Source organism: Coenobita brevimanus, chromosome 78, assembly GCF_032717465.1.
Source record: "Coenobita brevimanus isolate Jiangsu-jjx chromosome 78, ASM3271746v2, whole genome shotgun sequence".
Taxonomy (NCBI): Eukaryota; Metazoa; Arthropoda; class Malacostraca; order Decapoda; family Coenobitidae; genus Coenobita; species Coenobita brevimanus.
The window spans coordinates 15,439,515-15,461,226 of NC_137031.1; the positions used below are offsets into that span (position 1 = coordinate 15,439,515).

Consider the following 21,712-nt stretch of genomic DNA (forward strand, 5'->3'; position numbering starts at 1 on the left):
CCACTGAATAAAGGCAAGGGAGATAAGTTTGCATGTCCTAGTTTCTGGGGTATAAGTCCTGCTTCGAGTGTTGTAGGTACGGTGTACAGTAGAGTGTTATGAGAGTTAGAGAGGGTACAGAGAGAGTGACTGGTGATGAACAATGTGGCTTTAGGAGAGGGAGGGGATGCGTGGATCAGGTGTTTGCTGTGAGACGGGTGTGTGAAAAGTATTTAGCGAAGGGTAAGGATGTGTTTTGGGCGTTCACGGATTTAGAGAAAGTATATGATAGAAGTGATAGAGAGGCTTTGTGAACTGTTTTTAGATTGTATGGACTTGATGGTAGGTTACTAAAGGGAGTGAAAAGTTCGTATATAAATAGTAGATCGTGTGTATGACTGGGAAATACTGTGATTGTTTGGCTTCCCATGAGAATGGGGCTGCGGCAGGGATGTGTGATTTCACCTTGGCTGTTTAATATTTATACGGATGGTGTTGTAAGGGAGGTGAATGCAAGAGTGCTAGGTGGAGGTCTGAGTCTTGTGAAAGTTGATGGTGGAGAGTGGAATCTGAAGCAGCAGCTGTTTGCAGATGATACTTTACTGGTGGCTGATTCAGAGGGGAGATTGAGACAGTTGGCAGAGGAGTTTGGAAGGGCATGTGAAAGGAGGAAATTGAAAGTAAATGAGAATAAGAATAAAGTGATGAAGTGTACGAAGGTGGTAGATGGTAGGAGGATGAATATAGTTTTGAATGGTGAGTTGCTTGAGGAGGTAGAGTGTTTTAAGTATTTAGGGTTACATGTTGCTGTGGATGGAAAAATAGATGCAGAAGTGAAGTTTAGAATGAATGACGTAGGAAAGGTGTTGGGAGGAATGAAAAAAAGTGTTTAGAAGTCGTTTGCTTAGAATGAATGTAAAGAGAAGGCTGTATGGTGCTGTGGTACCGACTACGTTATATGGGGCTGAAACATGGAATATGGGTGTAGCTGACAGGAAAAGTTTGAATGTAATGGAGATGAGGTGTTTGAGGAGTATGTGTGGAGTGATACCTATGGATCGAGTGAGAAATGATGAAGTGCGAAGTGGAGCTGTAGTTGTGTGGGAGATGGCTGACTGAGTTGAGCAGAGGGTGTTGCGATGGTTTGGGCATATGGAGAGAATGGATAATGAGTGATTGGTGAAAAAGATAACTAGATCTGATGTGAGAGGTGTAAGGTTGAGTGGAAGACCACGAATAGGATGGATGGATAGTTTGAAGAGAGCGCTGGATGTGAGAGGGATGTTTGTGGAGCAAGAAAGAGTGGTTGTGCATGAGAGAAATAAATGGAGAGAAATTGTGAATGAATAAACGATGACAGCCCTGAGGGGATATTCTCCCACATTTGTTTGATCAGCTGATTACGTCAGGTGCGGCTAAGGGGATGGGTCTATTATGATGTGGCAGGGGTAAACCAGCACTGCTTTTGGGCCGTGCTGCAGATGTCACTGATTGCACTGCGCACTTGACCCTCATGTGGTGTGGTGCAGTGAGGATCTGTCCCTTCTCCCCTTTGGCATTAAGATGCAAAAGAAATGTGTTTGAGTGGATGAGTAGATTGGGAGTGTGTCGTCCCGTCTCAGCTACCTCCCCTTCCTTGGGGGAAGCATCCTAGGTATATATACAGATAGATAGAAAAAAAGTGCTCCTGAGGAGTGGAAGGATACCACTGTTTAAATATTCCCATATGTAAAGGAATCAATAAAAATACTGTGGGAACTATCGGAGTATCTATGTGTTGAGACTGATGAGAAGTTTATGGCAGAGTACTTGGTGAGAGGATGAGGACAAATACAGAAGGCTAGGTGTATAAAGTATTGATTCGGGGAGGGAACGGGGTGTAGTGATCATAGCTCTACGAGGCATTTGGCAGACAGGTTCTTAATACAGACATAAAACTGTTTACAGATGAGTGGATATGAGCAATGCATGATATGATATATCGTCAGGCATTGTGAGAGATATTAGTAGTACTCTATATAGGGTGAAAAGTAAGTTACCTAAGCTATCCGGCGAGTATTTAATGTAGATTAAAGGCATCTACGAGAATATAGGCAGTACAGGTACTATGTGAAAGATTCATCTTGACTGATGGAATGAAGAGTGCCAAATGAAACCAAATTCATTTATCCTGCTCCGTGCCAGTGCCGTTTTAAAACGGTGTTACGCAACTGCACACTCAGTGCCAGTGTAGTTTTAAAACGTCATTTTTTTTCAAAAAATCATGGAGAGTGCAATTTTCAAACTAGGCGTGCAAAAAACGGTAAGGATGTACGTCAACTCTTCCTCCATCTTGCCTCAGGTGCTCAGGCCTATACACCCACACGCTGAGTCATCACCCTTGCTCACCCTCACTCCGCTCGTACCACTCATACTGTACGGTCATGTCTCGCCGCGGTCTCTCTGACGAGCAAATTCAGGAGCTCCTGAAGGTGCCCTACACTGGCAAAAGCAATGTTGATGACGATTTGCAAGATGAGGATTATGTGCAACTGGAAGATGAAAGTCCTAGTGAGGAGGAAATACCCACACCAAGGAAATCCAGGTATATGGGGTATGCTAGTACCCGAGGGATGAAGCCACCAGCACGTCGTCGCCTAGCCCTACGTGATGAGGAAAAGAATTCAGAGGATGAAGGTGAGGCTTTTAGTATTCCTGGGTGGCTGGGGAAGCCGAGGATTTCCCCACGTAGGGTTGGAAGTGTTAGGAGGAAGAGAGGGAGATTTGGGATTATTCCACTGGCTGGGGACGCGGATGAATCATCTCGCCCACGCTATCCCTTGCACCCACGTGACCCAGCCCGCCCTAGCACCTCAGGACAAAGTGTTCCCCCATTCCCCGCACCCAGCACATCCACAGAAAGTGTTCCCCAATTCTCCACACCCAGCACATCTCGTGAAAGTGTTCCTCCTTTTGCTACATTTCCCAGCACATCGAGGGAAAGTGTTCCCCTATCCCCCACACTTCTCAGGACCTCCAGTGAGACTTTTCCCTCCTTCCCCACACTTCCTCACGCTTCCCCACGGCCTTTGGATGAGCGAGGTGATGATGGTGATGAGGAGGAACTGATGTGGGAGTGGGAGGATGGGAGTGACTTTGTTCCAGAAATACACCCGTTCACATACGAACATGTTGCTGGGTGTACTGTACCTGAACTAACCCCAACTTCAAGTAGGCCGGATTTCTTCAGAAATTTCTTTACTGTGGACTTTGTATTGAGAATTGTAGCCCAAAGAAAAGCCTTTGCTGCCACTGAGCGTGCAGGGGCAACACAGACGCCACATAGCCGGTTGTTTGAGGTGGATGTGAGCCTAAACTAGATGTATGTGTTCCTAGGCCTGATACTTTTGATGGGGATTTTGAAAAAGAACCAGCTCCCCTCCTACTGGACCATAGATCCATTAATGGAAACACCTATCCTTGGGAAAGTAATGGGGAGGAATCGGTTTCAATACATCCTGAGCCGACTGCATTTCTTTGACCAACTTGACCCTGCAAACGCAAACAACACGAACAGGATGAGGAGGATACGTGTGGTTTTCGACCACCTACGTGAGAAATTTCGTACCTCCTTTTCTTCCTACAGAGACCTCGTCAGAGACGAGAGTCTTGTGCTATGGAGAGGTAATATTGCCTTCAGGCAATATATCCCTAGCAAAAGGCTCAGGTTTGGTTTCCAAATCTTTGTGATGCGCGACTGTAAGACTGGGTATGTGCAGGACATAGTCCTGTACACAGGTGTTCAGACAGATATCGTCGAAGATCAAACCTTGGGACTGTCTGGGGCTGTGGTGAAGACGATGATCGATGAGTACCTTCATCGTGGGCACGTACTGTACCTGGCCAACTGGTACACAAGCCCCCTTCTGGCCAGGTACTTTCACCTACAGGAGACAGGTCTGTGTGGCACTGTGAAAAAGAGCTGCAAGCAGATGGTGAAGGTGGGGAGGAAGTTGCAAAGGAACGAAGTTGTATTTTACAAGGCCAATAACATCCTTGAAACAGCCTGGTATCACAACAGAGTAGTCTTCCTCCTCTCATCTGTACACAGGCCACTCGTACATCGCACCAACAGCATCGACTACAGGACAGAAGGGCGGCGCCACGTCTGGAAACCATAACCTGTCCTGGCCTACAATGTGAATATGCGACACGTAGATCAGTTGGACGCGATGATTTCCAGCATGGATTGTGCCAGGCCTACGATGAAGTGGCACAAGAAACTATTCTTCCACCTCCTCGACATCACAGTCCTAAATGCTCACCTGCTCTATGCTCAGGTAACCGGCGAAAAGGAGACCTTTGAGGACTATATTCGTGAGCTAGTGTGGGAAATATTGGGGAAATACTCAGAAGAAAGGACTGCCACTCGCCACCGCCACATCGCTGCAACACCCATCCGCCTCATCGGTTGCCAATTCCCCACAATCATCCCTCCCACTGAGACTCGTCAGAATCCGCAGCGAAGGTGTCATGTGTGCACAAATAGCACCGCAAGGCCTCGTACTCAGCAGAAGGACTCTAGGTATATGTGTACACAATGCAGCCTTGGTCTGTGCATCTATCCTTGCTTTGAGGAGTACCACACTCTTCAAAACTATTGAGTAAGACAGTGAGAGACTCTTGTAAATATTTTCTCATAAGTGTAAGGACTCTATGTAGTGAAGTAATGTTGTTATCGTACGTGTAAGACGATGTATTCACAGTGAGACACTCAGAAATACTCTTACAGTGTCTGTGTTTACTGAAGGCATGTTGTAAATTATTTACTGTAAGTGTAAATGCAGTACATAGTGAAGTAAAGTTGTACGTAAGTTACCCTAAATGTAAGACGAGGGATGCACAGTGAGAGAGATACATGACAGGGGACAGGTGTTGCAGTACTAAGTGATTTATATGGGAAAAAAGATGTTTTCTGTATGAAATCCAGTGAAAAAAATTTATGCATATGAAGTGAACTGAAAAGTTTAAAAAACATTCCTAGACCTTCCTAGAGTAACGTTGGCCAGAATACGTGAGTTTACCTTCATAGAAAAGGAGGATTTCTCTCACCTTCACTGCAGTTCTTCTGGGAAACCACACCTGAGGGTCAGACCGGGGACTTCCAGATAATGCACTTATAGCCTCCGGTGAGTCTTTTAATGGTCATATTCGTTTTTCTCACATCAGAATCTATCATTTTAGCCTAAAAAAAAAAGACAAAAATCGAAAACAGGAGTCCCCACAAACTGGAAAAAGATGCCACCGCTCGCCAGATAACTTAATGTAAAATGCAAAAGTGGAGTCAGCTTGAATTACCCTCTGTAATACATTTTTTTTTTTTGGTTACATTACTGAAAATATGATATTTTTTTTATTTATCTACATATAATACTGGAGAAAAAATGGCCTCTATATCAAAACATAATAGAAATGGAAGGTTGTGTCCATCTCAGTTTAGGGACAGTCTACATTCGATTATTATGTTGCCTGAGAATTCATCACAGTCATTTTTTTAGGTGGTGAATGTACAGCTCCGGTCAGATTTTCGTGATACAGTCAGCACTGCCAACGCCAAAGAGTCTGAGGTTCAGAGTTCGAGAATTTCGACTCGCGTGTCTCACACACACACACACACACACACACACACACACACACACACACACAGTATACACTTAAGGCATGGTAACAGACATCGACGGAGCATCTCCCTATCTTATTACAATCATGACCAATATTTCTATGAAATATGTTGTCTATATCCTTATATATATGTAAAACACTAGTGATTTTATTATTACTTTACTTCCAAGTCACATGAATTAATGTGGTTAGGCAACAAAGTATTACATTTACCCAGAATACATCCTATACTTGTATAGTCATAGCTAGGAAACGCTGACAGGTAACATTTTACCATATGCCTTGCCCTTGCAATTGACCTTTTAATTTCAAACTACATTTGTGTAGTAAATAGATGATGAGAGTATAGTACACCTGTGTCTCGTGTGTAAGCTCTGAAACACACGGATGGTCGGGTATCCTTACATTTTGTCTAAGCTATAGGTTAGTCATATAAATGACGGATGCAACCACGACGTGGATAAGCGTCTTATTTTAAATCATGATTGGTAAAGTAATATCAATATATAGTTTTCTCTTAATATTATAATCGTAATAATAAACACTGAAGGAGATGAATGACTCAATTGCTCTGATATTTATTAATCCCATACTAAATATCCAATCCACTCACCATTTTTCTCAGTCATTTTCTGTAGCTTCCGCGTCATTGATGACAGAAGCGTTTGCATCAGTTCTGGCCTGGCCTGTGATACTCCCACTGCCTTTGAACGTGGGCCATCAGGGTGTTAGTGTTTCCCTCAATTTCCAATTCCCAGGCTTTGACAATCTGGGTCCACACGTGCTCAGTGACATTCATGTCAGCTCCTTTGCTGGGTCAGTCAAGGAGCTTAACGTTGTCCTGCGTCTGAAACCACCTCTGTACAGCGTGAGCAGTGTGGATTGGGCATTTATCTTGAATGAAGAGAACGGGCCCAGGACGAAAAGGGTAATCTCTTTCTTGGAGGGAAGGCAGGAATCACTCCTCTAGAATTTTTATGTATTTGTCTGCTGTGAATCGACCTTTTATTTGAAACACGCCAGCCATGCCGTGTTGACACACACAGCCCCAGACAATGCACGTGACGTGACCAGAGCGGGCCTCCTCCAGAATGTTGCATCGGTCGTAGCTGCAGGAGAAAATAAGCGTGATATTGTCCCCTCGTATTAGTTATTTGTAATATACTGTATTTTCTAAGTGGCAATATGGGTGTTCGTTTAAATAAATATACAGTTACCTTTAAATGGATTGGTGCCAAAGAGTCAAAGAAATTATTACCAAAGAGACAAGTTGCACATAGTTTTCATTACTGGAGTAACACAACATGCATATAGCGAAAGTAACTAAAGGTTTCTGTTGTGGCCAAATGCCACACTATTCTACTCTGAAAGAATATTCGTCGATATATATATATATATATATATATATATATATATATATATATATATATATATATATATATATATATATATATATATATATATATATGTGTGTGTGTGTGTGTGTGTGTGTGTGTGTGTGTGTGTGTGTGTGTGATGGTGTAACCCAGCACGATGTAACCTTCTCCTCAGAGTTCTGGCTGACACTTCTACGAGTAACTGCAAGTCATGCCTTATTGCCACTGCGTTGGTAAGGGGGTTAGCTTCCGCTGCCGCAATGATTTTCTCCTCCTCTAATGGTGTCGTCCTCCTTGGGGCTCCTGTTCTTTCAAAAGAAAAGGAATTCACTGTAAACCCAACGAGGTTTTGATGCATTTACTGAGGTATTCTCAAACGTTTCTATCATAGTTTGCATGGGTCTTTCCTAAGGACTATGTAAAGTTTTAGTGCATCCATCCGACTTCATGAAACCTGAACGATTTGCATATGCAATATCGTTTTACGGGGCGAACGTCACTCTCTCACCTTGTCGGAGCCACTCGTTGGGGAGATATTGCCATAATGCAGGTCGCTTAGTTGTTTCGGTCTGGACGAATGAACTATGTTACTACTTCATGCGCTAACACTGTCACCTCCATAGAATCCACGAAAGTTTGACAACGCATTGTTAACCAGTTGGGACAATTTCCATATTGATATTACCGATAGAGGAACGTGGTGAACAGGGATGTTTAGATTACTCTAAACAACAATATCTTTTCTCCTCATCCTTTATCTGTTTTATCAATGCTCGCTCCTATTTCGCTAACATTAGTGGCAGAGAAATCACCTAACACACAGTTATGTCGCATTATACGGATCTCTTTGTAATGTTAATGCATCCTAAATGTAATCGATAGTTTAATCACCAGCTATGCTTAATGTGTAAAACAATGATATGGATTTGTAGTTAAAGGGTATGTGGAAAAACTAATTATCTCCTTTGCATATCATATACCATGGTCATCTGAGAACGGGAGGGTGGAGATGATAACATTATCAGAAGACTAAAGAGGGAGCCAGAGCTACAATGCATTTTGGTCACGTCTTTGCTACAGCCAGGTTCAGAAGCACTAAATAAATATAGATAACATGTAAACATGAACTACTACTATACTGTAATGCTACTGTAAGTCATACGTTACCATGAACAACTCTTAACCATCATAGCACGCTTAACAACTTAACACAGACCCTTCTTTACTCCAACCCCATTAGTGACAGGACTAAACACCTGATACCCTACACTACCCCACCACTAACCAGTAATGCAGGTCACAAGACAATTGTTGATGGTTGTAAATGTAATTGAAGATAATATATTGAATATGATTATCTATAATACTGAAAACTTCAATATGTAAACCATAACCTCATAGGTAAAATAATTATAATTCTTCACCTACATTATATCTTATGAATACTCGTACTATAACAAATCCAAGTATGCACAGAACTTAAATAAATTACGCGGGTCGTTTAGGTTTCCGCTAGTGTTCCACCTCGTAAAGTCGCTGAGCGATAGCAAGTATAGACAGCCCACTATCACGCAGAGCGACGATGCTGCCTCTCAACGACATATTTTGCTCTTTCCTGTCCATACCGTATTTTCCCGGGGACTGGTAACCCCCAGATCAAAGAAATCTCGGATGATTACCACCCACCCACCCACACCCTGTGTTTAAGAGCTTACACACGAGACACAGGTGTACTATACTCTCATCATCTATTTACTACACAAATGTAGTTTGAAATTAAAAGGTCAATTGCAAGGGCAAGGCATATGGTAAAATGTTACCTGTCAGCGTTTCCTAGCTATGACTATACAAGTATAGGATGTATTCTGGGTAAATGTAATACTTTGTTGCCTAACCACATTAATTCATGTGACTTGGAAGTAAAGTAATAATAAAATCACTAGTGTTTTACATATATATAAGGATATAGACAACATATTTCATAGAAATATTGGTCATGATTGTAATAAGATAGGGAGATGCTCCGTCGATGTCTGTTACCATGCCTTAAGTGTATACTGTGTGTGTGTGTGTGTGTGTGTGTGTGTGTGTGTGAGACACGCGAGTCGAAATTCTCGAACTCTGAACCTCAGACTCTTTGGCGTTGGCAGTGCTGACTGTATCACGAAAATCTGACCGGAGCTGTACATCTGCAAGGAATAATTGTAAATGAGTATGAGAAACTGTATCTTACATAAGAAATGAAGACTTAAACAATCGAAGATCGTATGAACCCACTGAGCTCATATGGAGGCGCTTTCTTATGGGTAGCATGGCGTAGTTTGTGCGCCCGCCGCCAGGGGCCCAGGGCAGCACTGATGGTGTGTATACACCACACCTGACCCCCGTGCCTTATTACCCAATGATTCCGGAAAACATAGTGTCAAGGACCACTGCGCAGGTAAAATATATGTGGAAAAATAGATTGTAGCAGAAATGAGATGTTTTCTCAAAGCAAGAGGAATATCATGCCTTTAAAAAATCGGGTCGGCTGATCTCGGCCCCGTAAGATTTCGGCTGTACAATTACTGTTATTAAGTGTATAATGGATAGAATCACGTTAGGATTTGCCAGATGAAAGATTACGACCTTTGGAAACTGTATGATATGTTTTTCCAACAACTGAGATTCATAACACTTGGTAAAAATGTGCTGAATGCAAAAACACACAATAATCTTTCAGGTTTTTAGTAAACTCCATGGAGAGCTTGTCAGTGTAAGTCTCATTTAGAGCATCAGTAAAATATCTACATTGAATATAATACTGGTATAATGCTTTATTCATGAATAATAATCCCGATAGAATTTTCTTAAAGGAAGGTATACCAGCTCTGAGTGGGTAGTGACTCCACGCAATTTAGTGATCCGGCGAATACTGGCAACTTTCAGGAGTTTGTGGGGGATCCTATTGGCCGGCACTGGCGTGCCATTTTATGTCTGGGGTGTCCGGCACGCAGCGGGTTAATGAAAATGGTAAACTAAGGGCACTTGGTACAGGAGTGGCTCAGAAAAGAAGCAATGAGTGGGAACTGACTGTATTTTCTCTTGCAGAAAAAGCAGTACAAGTGATTCACAGACTGCATACTGTCATTAAATATATCCTCGTCTTGTCCAATATTCATGCAAATAAATGCTCCCATCCAATATATTACCAATATGTCAGGAATCAAACCCGGAACTCTCAGATGAGAGCCAGGCAGCATACCACTACACCACGACAAAGTAAAAGTTATCTCACATTGTCACAATCTTGTAACTAATGTCCCTCCACCCCCACTGTGGGGGAGAGAAACCAGTACTTTACACAGGAAAAATCATCCAATATATTACCAATATGTCAGGAAACAAACCCGGGACTCTCAGGTGAGAGCCAGGCAGTATACTACTACAAAACGACCAGGTTAAAGTTATCTCACATTGTTACACTCTTGTAACTAATGTCCCTCCCCTCCCACTGTGGGCCTGAAAAGGATGAGATAACCGCTGGCACTTGGATAAGTAGATGCTCATTTAACATGTTCCCCGGTCCATTTATTGATCAAAATAGCTCATGATCCCAAGTCCTTTTCCATGTTATTTTTAGGTCTAAATTTTCAAGTGAATATATGTACATTAATCGAAACTATTTTCTCATACAACATCTTATTCTTTTAAGTTCAAAGAAGTAACACTCATCATAAATCCTTTTCCATTCTGCCAACTATTACTCACTGATCCTGTTCTCAGCCATCTTATAGGTGAGAGCCACCAGCTGCAGGGGCTCCGAGCTGCCCAATCTGTTCCTGGCCGAGACCTTGATCACATAGTCCAACCCGGGCGTCAGACCTTCGATGGTGAAGCTCGGTGTCTCCGAGGTAACGTTCACCTCACCTCGTTTGCTCATTGCCTCGAACACCTGTGGAAGGGAAGGAGGAGAAACAAATATATAAGTTTGGTATTTAAAGGTAAAAGATGCTCCCATTCAAAACAGCAAATGATATGCATTTTATTCTGGCTTTCACCTTAGGAGGGATATGTATCACTGGAGGGGTTAATTACGGTTGTACATAACACCAGCTGATCGGAATGTCTGTTCTGAGTTGAAGAACATCACCAGGGATAACAATAGTTGAATTAGGATAGGGTTGAGGCTAAATGGGTTAATGGAAATGATAGTTCACCAATCTGTAGAAATGTAAACAGGATTGTAATAACTACATTTGTTGTTATTATCGCCCACCAGGCGAAGCAATAATGTAATTGTGTGTGTGTGTGTGTGTGTGTGTGTGTGTGTGTGTGTGTGTGTGTGTGTGTGTGTAGAGGGGGCCGAGACAGGACGACACACTCCCAATTTACACATCTACTCAAACACACTCATTCGCATCTTAGCCCTAAGGGAAGAAGGGACAGATCCTCACCACACCACACCACACGAGGGCCAAGTGCGCAGTGCAATCAGTGACATCAGCAGCAGACCCGGACAGCAGAGCTGGTTTACCCCTGCCTCATCATAAAGGACCCATCCCCCTACCCGCACCTGACCACATCAGATGATCAGACCAAATGCAGGAGAATATCCCCTCAGGGCTGTGTCATTATTTATTCATTCACGGTTTCTCTCCAGTCATTTCTATCACGCACAGCCACTCTTCCTTGCTCAACAGACATCCCTCTCGCATCCAGCACTCTCTTCAAACGATCCATCCATCCTATTCGTGGTCTTCCACTCAGCCTTACACCTCTCACATCAGATGTAGTTGTCTTTTTCACCAATCGCTCATTATCCATTCTCTCCATATGCCCAATCGCTCATTATCCATTCTCTCCATCGCAACACCCTTTGCTCAACTCGATCAGCCATCTCCCACACAACTACAGTTCCCTTTCTCACTCGATTCATACGCATCACTTCACACATACTCCTCAAACACCTCATCTCCATTACATTCAAACTTTTCCTCTCTGCTGCACCCATTTTCCATGTTTCAGCCCCATATAACGCAGGCGGTACCACAACATCCTCATACAGCCTTCTCTTTACATTCATTCTAAGCGAATGACATCTGAACACTTTTTCCATTCCTCCCAGCACCTTTCCTACTTCATTCATTCTAAATTTCACTTCTGCATCTATTCTTCCATCCACAGCAACATGTGACCCTTAATACATAAAACTACTCTACCTCCTCAAGCAACTTACCATTCAAAAATATGTTCATCCTCCTACCATCTACCAACCTCGTACAATTCATCACTTTATTCTTACTGTCATTTACTCTCAGTTTCCTCCTTTCACACACCCTTTCAAACTCCTTTGCCAACTGTCTCAATCTCTCCTCTGAGTTAGCCACCAGTGTAGTTTCATCTGCAAACAGCTCTGCTTCAGGCTCCACTCTCTACCATCAATATTCACCAGACTCGGACCTCCATCTAACTCTCTTGCATTCACCTCCCTTACAACACCACCCATAGAAATATTAAACAACCAAGGCGACATCACACATCCCTGCCGCAGCCCCACTCTCACGGGAAGCCAATCACTCAAAGTATTTCCCACTCTTACACACGCTTTACTGTTTACAAAAAAACTTTTCACTCCTTTAACAACTTACCATCAATTCCATACAATCTTAAAACAGTCTACAAAGCCTCCCTATCAATTCTATCATACGCTTTCTCTAAATCCATGAACGCCCAAAACACATATTTACCTTTCGCTAAATACATTTCACACACTTGTCTCACAGTAAACACCTGATCCACGCATCCCCTCCCTCTCCTAAAGCCACACTGCTCATCACCAATCACTCCCTCTGTACCCTTTCTAACTCTCTTAATTAACACTCTACCATACACCTTACCTTCAACACTCAACAGACTTATACCCCTAAAGCTAGTACATTCATACTTATCATCCTTATCGTTTTACAACGGGACCACACAAGCACTTGCCCAGTCAATTGGCACCATACCTCTCACAAAACACACATTCAACAATCTGAGGGAAATCCTATGACATTTTTTTTTTTTTTTCGATTCTGGCGCAGCTGCGATGATACACCTCAGATTGTCAGAATATTACTGATCTAGTTTTTTTTTTTTTTTTTTTTTTTTTTGATGGTTGGCAATATGCATTCGTGGGTGAACATTCTGGCGTTTATTTGGTCCTGTATACTTGATATAATTTTTTACCTTCTTGAGCACAGGAAAATGAAGCCACAGATGAATTACGTAATTACAAGTAAGTGATGATCATTTATCTGGGGGAAAATTAAACAAACTACAGATATAATGAGTTGGATGTTTGGTCCATATTAGTTGTGTCCTCATTTCGTCATCAGACATATACTAGACTAAAGAAATAAATGAAGCACCCCCCCCCACACACACTCTCTCTCTCTCTCTCTCTCTCTCTCTCTCTCTCTCTCTCTCTCTCTCTCTCTCTCTCTCTTCGAAGAGAAGGAAGAATTCCTGTGTCTGACGAAGATGATCAATCAGACATATACTAGACTAAAGAAATAAATGAAGCACACACACACACACACACACACACACACACACACACACACACACACACACACACGCTCTGTCTGTCTGTCTGTCTGTCTGTCTGTCTCTCTCTCTCTCTCTCTCTCTCTCTCTCTTCGAAAAGAAGGAAGAATTCCTGTGTCTGACGAAGATGAATAGAAAAATTCATTGTTGGTTGTACTTTTGCCCACCAGTTTCAGTGGAAAGTGTTTAACGTCTGAGGAGAGTCGAACAGGTTTATCAATAAAGTTGTGTTCATCACTTCATAGTAAACACAAACGTCTGTGCTCGTGTCATTTCGCTTTGTGCTCGTGTCATTTCACTTCTCATCTTTTCGACAACCTGAAGACCAGAGCTTGGAGACAAGGGTAGGAATCTTGGGTTGTAGACACGGCCATAGAAAGGCGTATGAGAATGAAAAAAAAATATATATATATGGCAATTTGATTTAACACAGCAACATCATTTCAGATAAGATAGAAAAAAACAGCACTAGTATATGATTCGAAATAAGTTATGGAATCGTTCTGAGAGGATAGTATGCCTAATGCATATAATCTTATCTATAATTTTGTAAACGTGTCTGTCTGTGTGTTCGTCCACTATGGAAATAAAGGGTGAACTATCTACAGCCAGGGTTCTCAAACTGGAACTGCCAAACGCACAGGTGTAGACAAAACTGGGTCTAGAGGGTACCTGGGGAGGAGGGGGGGGGGGAGAATAGCCTACTTCCCCAGTATCTCTTCTTGTCGTAAACGGCGACTCATTGGGTCTTTTTGTCTCCACACTTTCTCTCCTTACTGTCTTCTGCTCTTCAGTCCTACCTCTCTTCTCGATAGTCCATGTTTCCTCCGGCATTTAATTTCCCTCTACTTCTACTGTGCCATATAGCCATAATATGGCTTGGTGCTAATTCTTCATTACTACTTCCTTCATTCCAAGGGGTACTTTTATTGCTGGCAAAAAATCAGTAGAAAATATACTACTTTTCATACTATAATTCATGAGTTGATAAAGCGAAATGTGACACTAATTTCCATAAAACATGTATATCATTTACACTCAAATATATTATGGGTTTTCAAAAGTAAAACTCTTTGTTAACACTGATACAGTCTTGTTATTATGTCGCAATATTTATTTGCTTGACAATATCAGCTCCATTTCAGTAACCAGGCACGGGTCTGGGAAGTGGGAATCATATGCCCCTTCTCTTATCTTTTTTTCCGCAGACCAATGATTACTTATAATAAAAGACCAATGTCATTTACCAGAAATATGTAATAAATATCTTACACAAAGTTATCACAAACTCATAATACAAAAAAAAAAAAGTGGGATTTGGTAAGGTTTCTTGAGGAATTTGGTAATAAGTCAGCATGGATTAAAAATTAAAGAAACTTGCAATGATATAGGAAAAATCAGTGAGTTAGTTAATGAATTCAAAACTCATGTAATTCTGGTGAAATAATGGACCCCCCATTTTTTTTTTTTAAATCAAAGTGCTGGATCTGGCCTGGATAATTCTCAAGCAACTAGTATGTTAATACTGTGTCATGGATTAGATTTAAAGGAATACCTTTTTCTAATCAGTGCGTCAGTAACGGAGGTACTTGCTGGTAATAAGAATACTGAGTGGGTACGTAGTAAGAACACAAAAAAATGAGAAACCCTGATCTACAGAGCTTCAAAGTGGTTTAACATTGGTACCTTCTTGCCGGGAATTTATTTACATTGTTCAAAGTTGCTAAAAAGTCACCCCTGATTTTCATTTCAGAACTGACCAATTATCTATTCAAGCCAACAGGGTGGATCACGGAGCCAATAGCCATAGAATTTTTAATGTCCTCCCAAAACAGTATTGTTACCTCACCTCGGCCAGAGCCTGGTGAGGTATTGTTTTTGGAGGAGTTTCATGTTTGTTTGTTAGCAACATAACGGAAAAACAGCTGAATGAAATTACATGAAAACTTTCAGGATATTCGGGGACTGATCCGAAAAGGAAGTGATTAGATTTTTGGAGGTAATCGAGTGACCCTGAAAGGTTAAAATCAACGTCACGGAATTTCAGACGGCTATAACTTGAAACCAGTTGAAGATAGTGATATGTCCTATTATCAACATACAGATTGTCCCATATAGGATTTCATCTGGCACGAAGACCTTTGACCTTGAGTAAACTAGAGAGATCAAACTCGAGGTCACGGATATTGAGGGAGCTATAACTCGAAACTGGTTGCGTCATTACCTTAGACTTTGTTTACTGACATTAAATGGCAGTACCGATTCAGTATTTAATATCAACATAATTGCTTTCGGGTGAGGGTTATTGTGCCTGGCACCACTTGTTATTATTACAACAGGTTGTGTGGGTGGGGTGGGATGGGTAGGCAAGGTTTGGTGGGTGAGTCGGTGTGGTGGGGCAACGTGGGTGTGGTGGAACAACATGGGTGTGGTGGGTCAACGTGGGCAGGGCAGTTTGGGTGTGGTGGGATAGTATGGGTGGCTGAGAGGTTTAGCTGGATGGGTGGGTAGGTGGATGAGCGAACGTGGGTGAGTGGGTGGGTAGGGTATGTGGGTAGGGTAGTTAGGTGAGTGGGTGAATGGGCATGTGGGCAGAGTGGGCCGAAGGGTGGGTAGGCTGGTGGGCAGGGTGGGTGGGTGAATGGGTAGGTAGGTAAAGTGGGTGAGTGAGTGGCTTGGCAGATAAGATGGATGGGTGAGTGGCTTGGCAGAGTAGATGGGTGGATGAGTGGGTTGACAGAGTAAGTGGGTGGGCAGGGCGAGTGACTGGGATGGAAATATGCGTGAGTGGGTAGGCAGTGAGACAGTAGGTCCATGGAGAGCATGTCCATGGGATGAATACATCCATCGTAGGGATAGTTTCCTGGGGAATATATCTCTGGGGAAATCGGCCCACGGAGGAATATAGGTGCAGTGGGTAAAATGGGATCCCATACGTTGTCTCCCACGGGAGGTGGGGAGCTCATATGGACCATGGCAAGATCAGTACGTACACTTTTTTTATTGGTCAACGCCGGATTCCCTGCAAGTATAACATTTCCCAATGGGCTTACTTCGGGTAAGAAAACTCTAAGCAAGAATCAGAGAACCCTATTGGACACTGGGAACGGGAAGCATTATTAGATAAAAATGTGTTATATAGTGATTAGGAGAAGAAAACTGGAAAATGGCTGAAGTGCGAAAGGAGAAGAGGTATGGAGAGAGCAAACTGCATCTACTTGAGAAACTCAGTATTTACCGGCCCCTAACTTCCTTTGGTAAGATCCAGTATATATTACCTCTCCTCTAAAAAAAAAAAAAAATACTTTGAAAAATTTGCTGAATCATTCAAAAATAGTCTGAAAGTTATGAAATACGAGGTCAGACGTATACATAGTACACAGACAACCAAATCTCATTAACGGTTCCATGATTAAGTAGCCATGGCTTCCGACTGACTAAGAGTGTTGTCGGCACAGCATGCACATCTTGAATTTGGATTTTTTTTTTTCTCTTGCCCAATGAATATATTAATTAATCCTCCTGGAACCTGAACGCACACATGTAGCCTGTAAATGTTATATTAAAAGATAACTGAGCTTCAGAAACGAACATATGGCTTTCTGTCCTTCAGTTTGTTCTTATTTATTTGCTCATCATTAATGAACAAGAATTTCGCATACTCTTATTAAGTTGTGTGATATCTGCGAGCCTCGTTCCTTGAAAGTAAAAGTAGATAAGGGTAGACCGATGTTTGTTGACAAAGATAACTTCAATATGATCATAATTTATGGTTAATAGGAAGAGACTTGATTTCCTGAGTGAGATTTATACCCGAATGCAGGGAGGTAAATGCTCAAAGGAAGCGGTAAAAATAATGGAACAAGTAAAGAAAGTTACTAGTGTCATGAAGGCCTTGTCAAGGAACAGAGATCTGAGTGCGTGTAAAAGGATATGGAAAGTAGAGTGGCATAGCAAATGAATTTGTTGGTGCTAAGAAGGACTTCCTACGAAGAGAGGTCTGAGTGTGGCATCTGCAAGATTACCAGAAGGAGCTTTTGTACCCATGTTAAATTATGGCCGTGTCTTCTGAAAATGAAAAGAAATGAGTTAGAGCAGTAGGGAAGGGGTTACTGAGAATTTTGTGTGTTGTGTGCAGAGCGGATAGGATAAGCAATAATTTGGTTCCAGAAATATATGGAATAAGGAAGGAAGTGGTCAACAGAGATGAAGTGGGTGTGTTTAGAACGTATGTTCATATGGAGAGGACGGGTATATATCATCATCATCATCATCATCATTATCTAGACCTCCTTTCCCACCCTAAGGCAGGGTGAGGAGTAGCAATGTCCAGACAGCCCAAATTTGCTCAATCCAATGGGCCACGCTTCCATTCACTTATCATTTAAGACCTCGGAATCCTGGCTCTATCTGATACGCCAAAAAACATTCACCACGTTCTTTAGCTTTTCATAAACGTATCCGACAGAGTCAATCCAGACACTGCCACGTTAAAAAGAGGTGGTAAAGCCTTGATCATGCACTTCTCCTCAGAACATTCATACAGCCAGCTCGATCTCTTGTCAGTTCCCTAGCCTCACCGACATCCAAACCTCTCTTCCTCACACACTTATCCCCTTGGCCTACCTCGCCTCCTCCGTCCTTCAAATTCGTTTATATATACCTTTATCACCACTCTATTGTTACCCATTCTCTCCACATGACCATACCATCTCACCACCTTCCCCTTGGCCTACCTCGCCTCCTCCGTCCTTCAGATTCGTTTATATATACCTTTATCACCACTCTATTGTTATCCATTCTCTCCACATGACCATAGCATCTCAATATAATCTCTCTTCGATTCTGGTGTCCACCGACTTCCTCACTCAACATCTCTCACAAATCACATTATTTCGTATCCTATCCGACCTCTGTACACCATATACATTCCTCAGCAGTCCCATCTCCACTGCTCTTACTCTTGACTTTTCATTTTCACACCACAGCATAGTCTCACATCCATATGTGAAAGTTGGCACTAACACTCCTTCATGTAAGCCTCGCGCAGCTGCAGCACTGAAGCCTCTTTTTATTATCAAGGCCTTCATTGCACCAGCTACTTTTCTTCCGTATGCCACTCTACTTTCCACTTCCTTTGCACATTTTTCTCTCTTTTCTCTCATTGTACCCAGGTATTTGAAGTCTCTCATCAATTCCAGTCTCTCTCCATTCACTGTAATGTAGCACTGGGAGTCACCTTCTCTCTCAGTAATCATCACATTACTCCTGCTACATTTTCTCTCAAGGCACGATGCTCAGAAACATCAGCAAAACTCTACACTAGCCTACCAAGTTCATTTCCGGTATCTGCAAGTAGTATGCATCATCAGCATACAACAAATTTGAGATATTCCATCCATCACCATTCATTACCAACGCCTTCCCCCTCTCCAATACTCGTGTTTTTACCTCTCTCATCACCCCTTCCATATATATACTGAACACCCATGGGGTCATCACACAACCTTGTTGCACACACACACCGATCGTGAACATTCACTTAGATGCCCATTATTCCTTACACATGCTTCACTACCATCATAAAAACTCTTGACGGCACCTAGCAGCTTACCATCTACACCGTACATGCGCAAAACTTTCCACAGTTCTTCTCTGTCCAATTTGTCGTATGCTTTTTCCAGATCCATGAACGGGTACAAATACGGTGGTGAAAAGAATTTATGTGAGTCTGAATGCAGAAGAAGGCATGGTTGATAAAAAACAAAATGGTTGGCTGAATTTTGCACAGATGTGTGCATGGCAAGGGTCTGGCATCGTTTTCTACTTGACAGTCTTTGGCTGAAGTCAGTTTCGTAGGTAATTACGAATCTGTGTGTGGAGTTTTGCCTATGAGGTGAAACCGAAATTCCAGAGGCTTGAATGGTGACTGAATGAGTCTTTAGCCCATTTCACTGGGCATGCTGTTGAGAATTTTCCCACTATACTGCTTTATTATATTTTATTTGCTCACAGGACCTTACCTCATTCGTTTGTTTAGGTGTGAAAGTAGTCGGGATGATGATGATGATGATGATGATGATGATGATGATGATGATGATGATAACGATGAATTCAGATGTTTGTTGTAGACGTCTGTATTACAGAAACAGAAAATTCTTGACAATTCGGCACTTTCGGAGCAGTTGCTGTAAGTAGACAACAGAACTTTTTCATCCATATTGACATTGATGTTTGGAACACTCTGGGTTACATTGCGCCCCCATCACATGCATACCCTGGCTATGTTACACTGTGCCACCACTAGATACTCACCCTGGCTATGTTACACTGTACCAACACCAGATGCCAACCCTTGATATGTTACACTTTTCCACCAGAGACGCTAACCCTCGATATGTTACACAGTGCCTCCAGAGATGCTCGCCCTAATTCTCTTACATTGTGCCACTGCCAGATACCCAGGCTATCTTACACTGGGCTACCACCAGATGCTCACACTGGTTATGTTACCACCACCGGAATCTTATGCTGGCTGTGTTACACTGTGAATCCAAAAGATGTTCACCCTTGCTATATTACTCTCTACCTCCAACCGATGCTCACCTTGGCTATGTTATATCATGCCACAACCAGATGCTCACCGTGGACATGTTACACTGTGCCACCAGAGATGCTCACTCTAACTGTGTTACAGTGTGCCACCACCAGATGCTCACCCTGACTATGCTACACTGTGCCAACACCAGGTAACCAGATATTCAACCTGGCTATGTTACACTGTGCCACCACCGGACACTCACCCTGGCAATGTAGACTGTACCACTAACAGAGGGTCGCCGAGACTAAATCACACTGTGTCACCACCAGAAGATCACCCTGGCTATGTTACACTGTACCACCAGCAGATGCTCACCCTGACTATGAAGACCTGCGCCAATCCCCCATCGAAACCCGGGATGCAGTCCACGGCCAGAGAGTTGTACGTTTTGTTCACCACCCGACACTCTACAGGAGGATCAGGCCGACCTGAGGGCATGAAGGTAGTGATGATTAAGCTAGCTTTGCGAAAATATGAGTCCTTGTATATGCTACCCTTCCCCCCAACACACACACACACACACACACACACACACACACACACACTTTAAATTAAATTTAAATGAGCCCCATGGCGTTTTCTTTGCCATTATGAGGAGTATCTTCTGATGGAAAGCAAATATGTCAGATCCTCTCCTGAGTATTGTGGACGGTTAGTGTAAGGTGAATTAACAGGCAAGAGAATGTTTGCAGATGATGAAGATTGGATACTACTGATGTTTAATCGGTCCTAGACTATCTAACCTATTCATGACATGGCCAGGTGAAGGAACAAGAACAGAAAAAATTAATGGGAAGGTAGTTACTTTGAAAGGAAGGAGAATTATAAAAAAAAGTAATGCTTCTGTTTGCGAATAACTGAGGAAAGCATCGATCTGTTAAAAAAAAAAAAAAAAAAATAATAATAATAATAATAACCGCATTAACGGTAGTGCAACTTTATATGTGAGAAGGAGTAATTGGGAGGAAACCATCCAGAGTAAATGTGAATACTATTGTATTCAGGTAGGATGCATGCAACAAGAAAAAAGATGGAAATATTGATTATTCTGGGAAAAGGAGAGTCTTATGTATTTTTCAGTACACAGAGCGCCATGTCAAAGACCTGAGGTGAATTAGACATTAAAAGAATGACTTACAAGTTAAACGGTACTGAAGAATGGGTGGAAGGAGGGATCAGCCTTTCAACAGATATGTGAATAAAGAATGTAACAAGTGCCATGGGGCTCCTCGAAAATACAGGAATGATAAGGTCCACATCCATTTGTTTCTTTGTTTCAATACTGTGTTATTAATATACAGTATATCAACAATTTTTCCCAGTTTCCATATATTCTAAAATCTTTAAGCAACGTTGGGTCTGGTTAGTACTTGGATGGGTGACCGCCTGGGAACACCAGATGCTGTTGGCATAACGCTCTCCCTACGTGTCAAGTGGGGTTGGTGGAGGATTAGTGCCCCTCCCTGTAAAACAATTAACTCTAATCCCTTGGCCACCCCGTTTGGGATACATGGCGTCTGGCAAT

At 42.3% G+C, this 21,712-nt stretch overlaps 1 protein-coding gene across 1 annotated transcript in view; it reads right to left on the minus strand.

Moving 5' to 3' along the window:
• Positions 1 to 10,758: 10,758 nt before the first annotated feature.
• The window catches only part of LOC145408707 (adhesion molecule nephrin-like), a 199,446-nt gene continuing 188,492 nt past the window's right edge, over positions 10,759 to 21,712 (minus strand). The window contains exons 6-7 of the mRNA XM_080279375.1: positions 20,503 to 20,615; positions 10,759 to 10,950 (exon numbers count right to left, since the gene is read on the minus strand). Of these exons, the coding sequence (XP_080135501.1) occupies positions 10,759 to 10,950; positions 20,503 to 20,615 (305 nt within the window). The remainder of the gene's footprint in view (positions 10,951 to 20,502; positions 20,616 to 21,712) is intronic.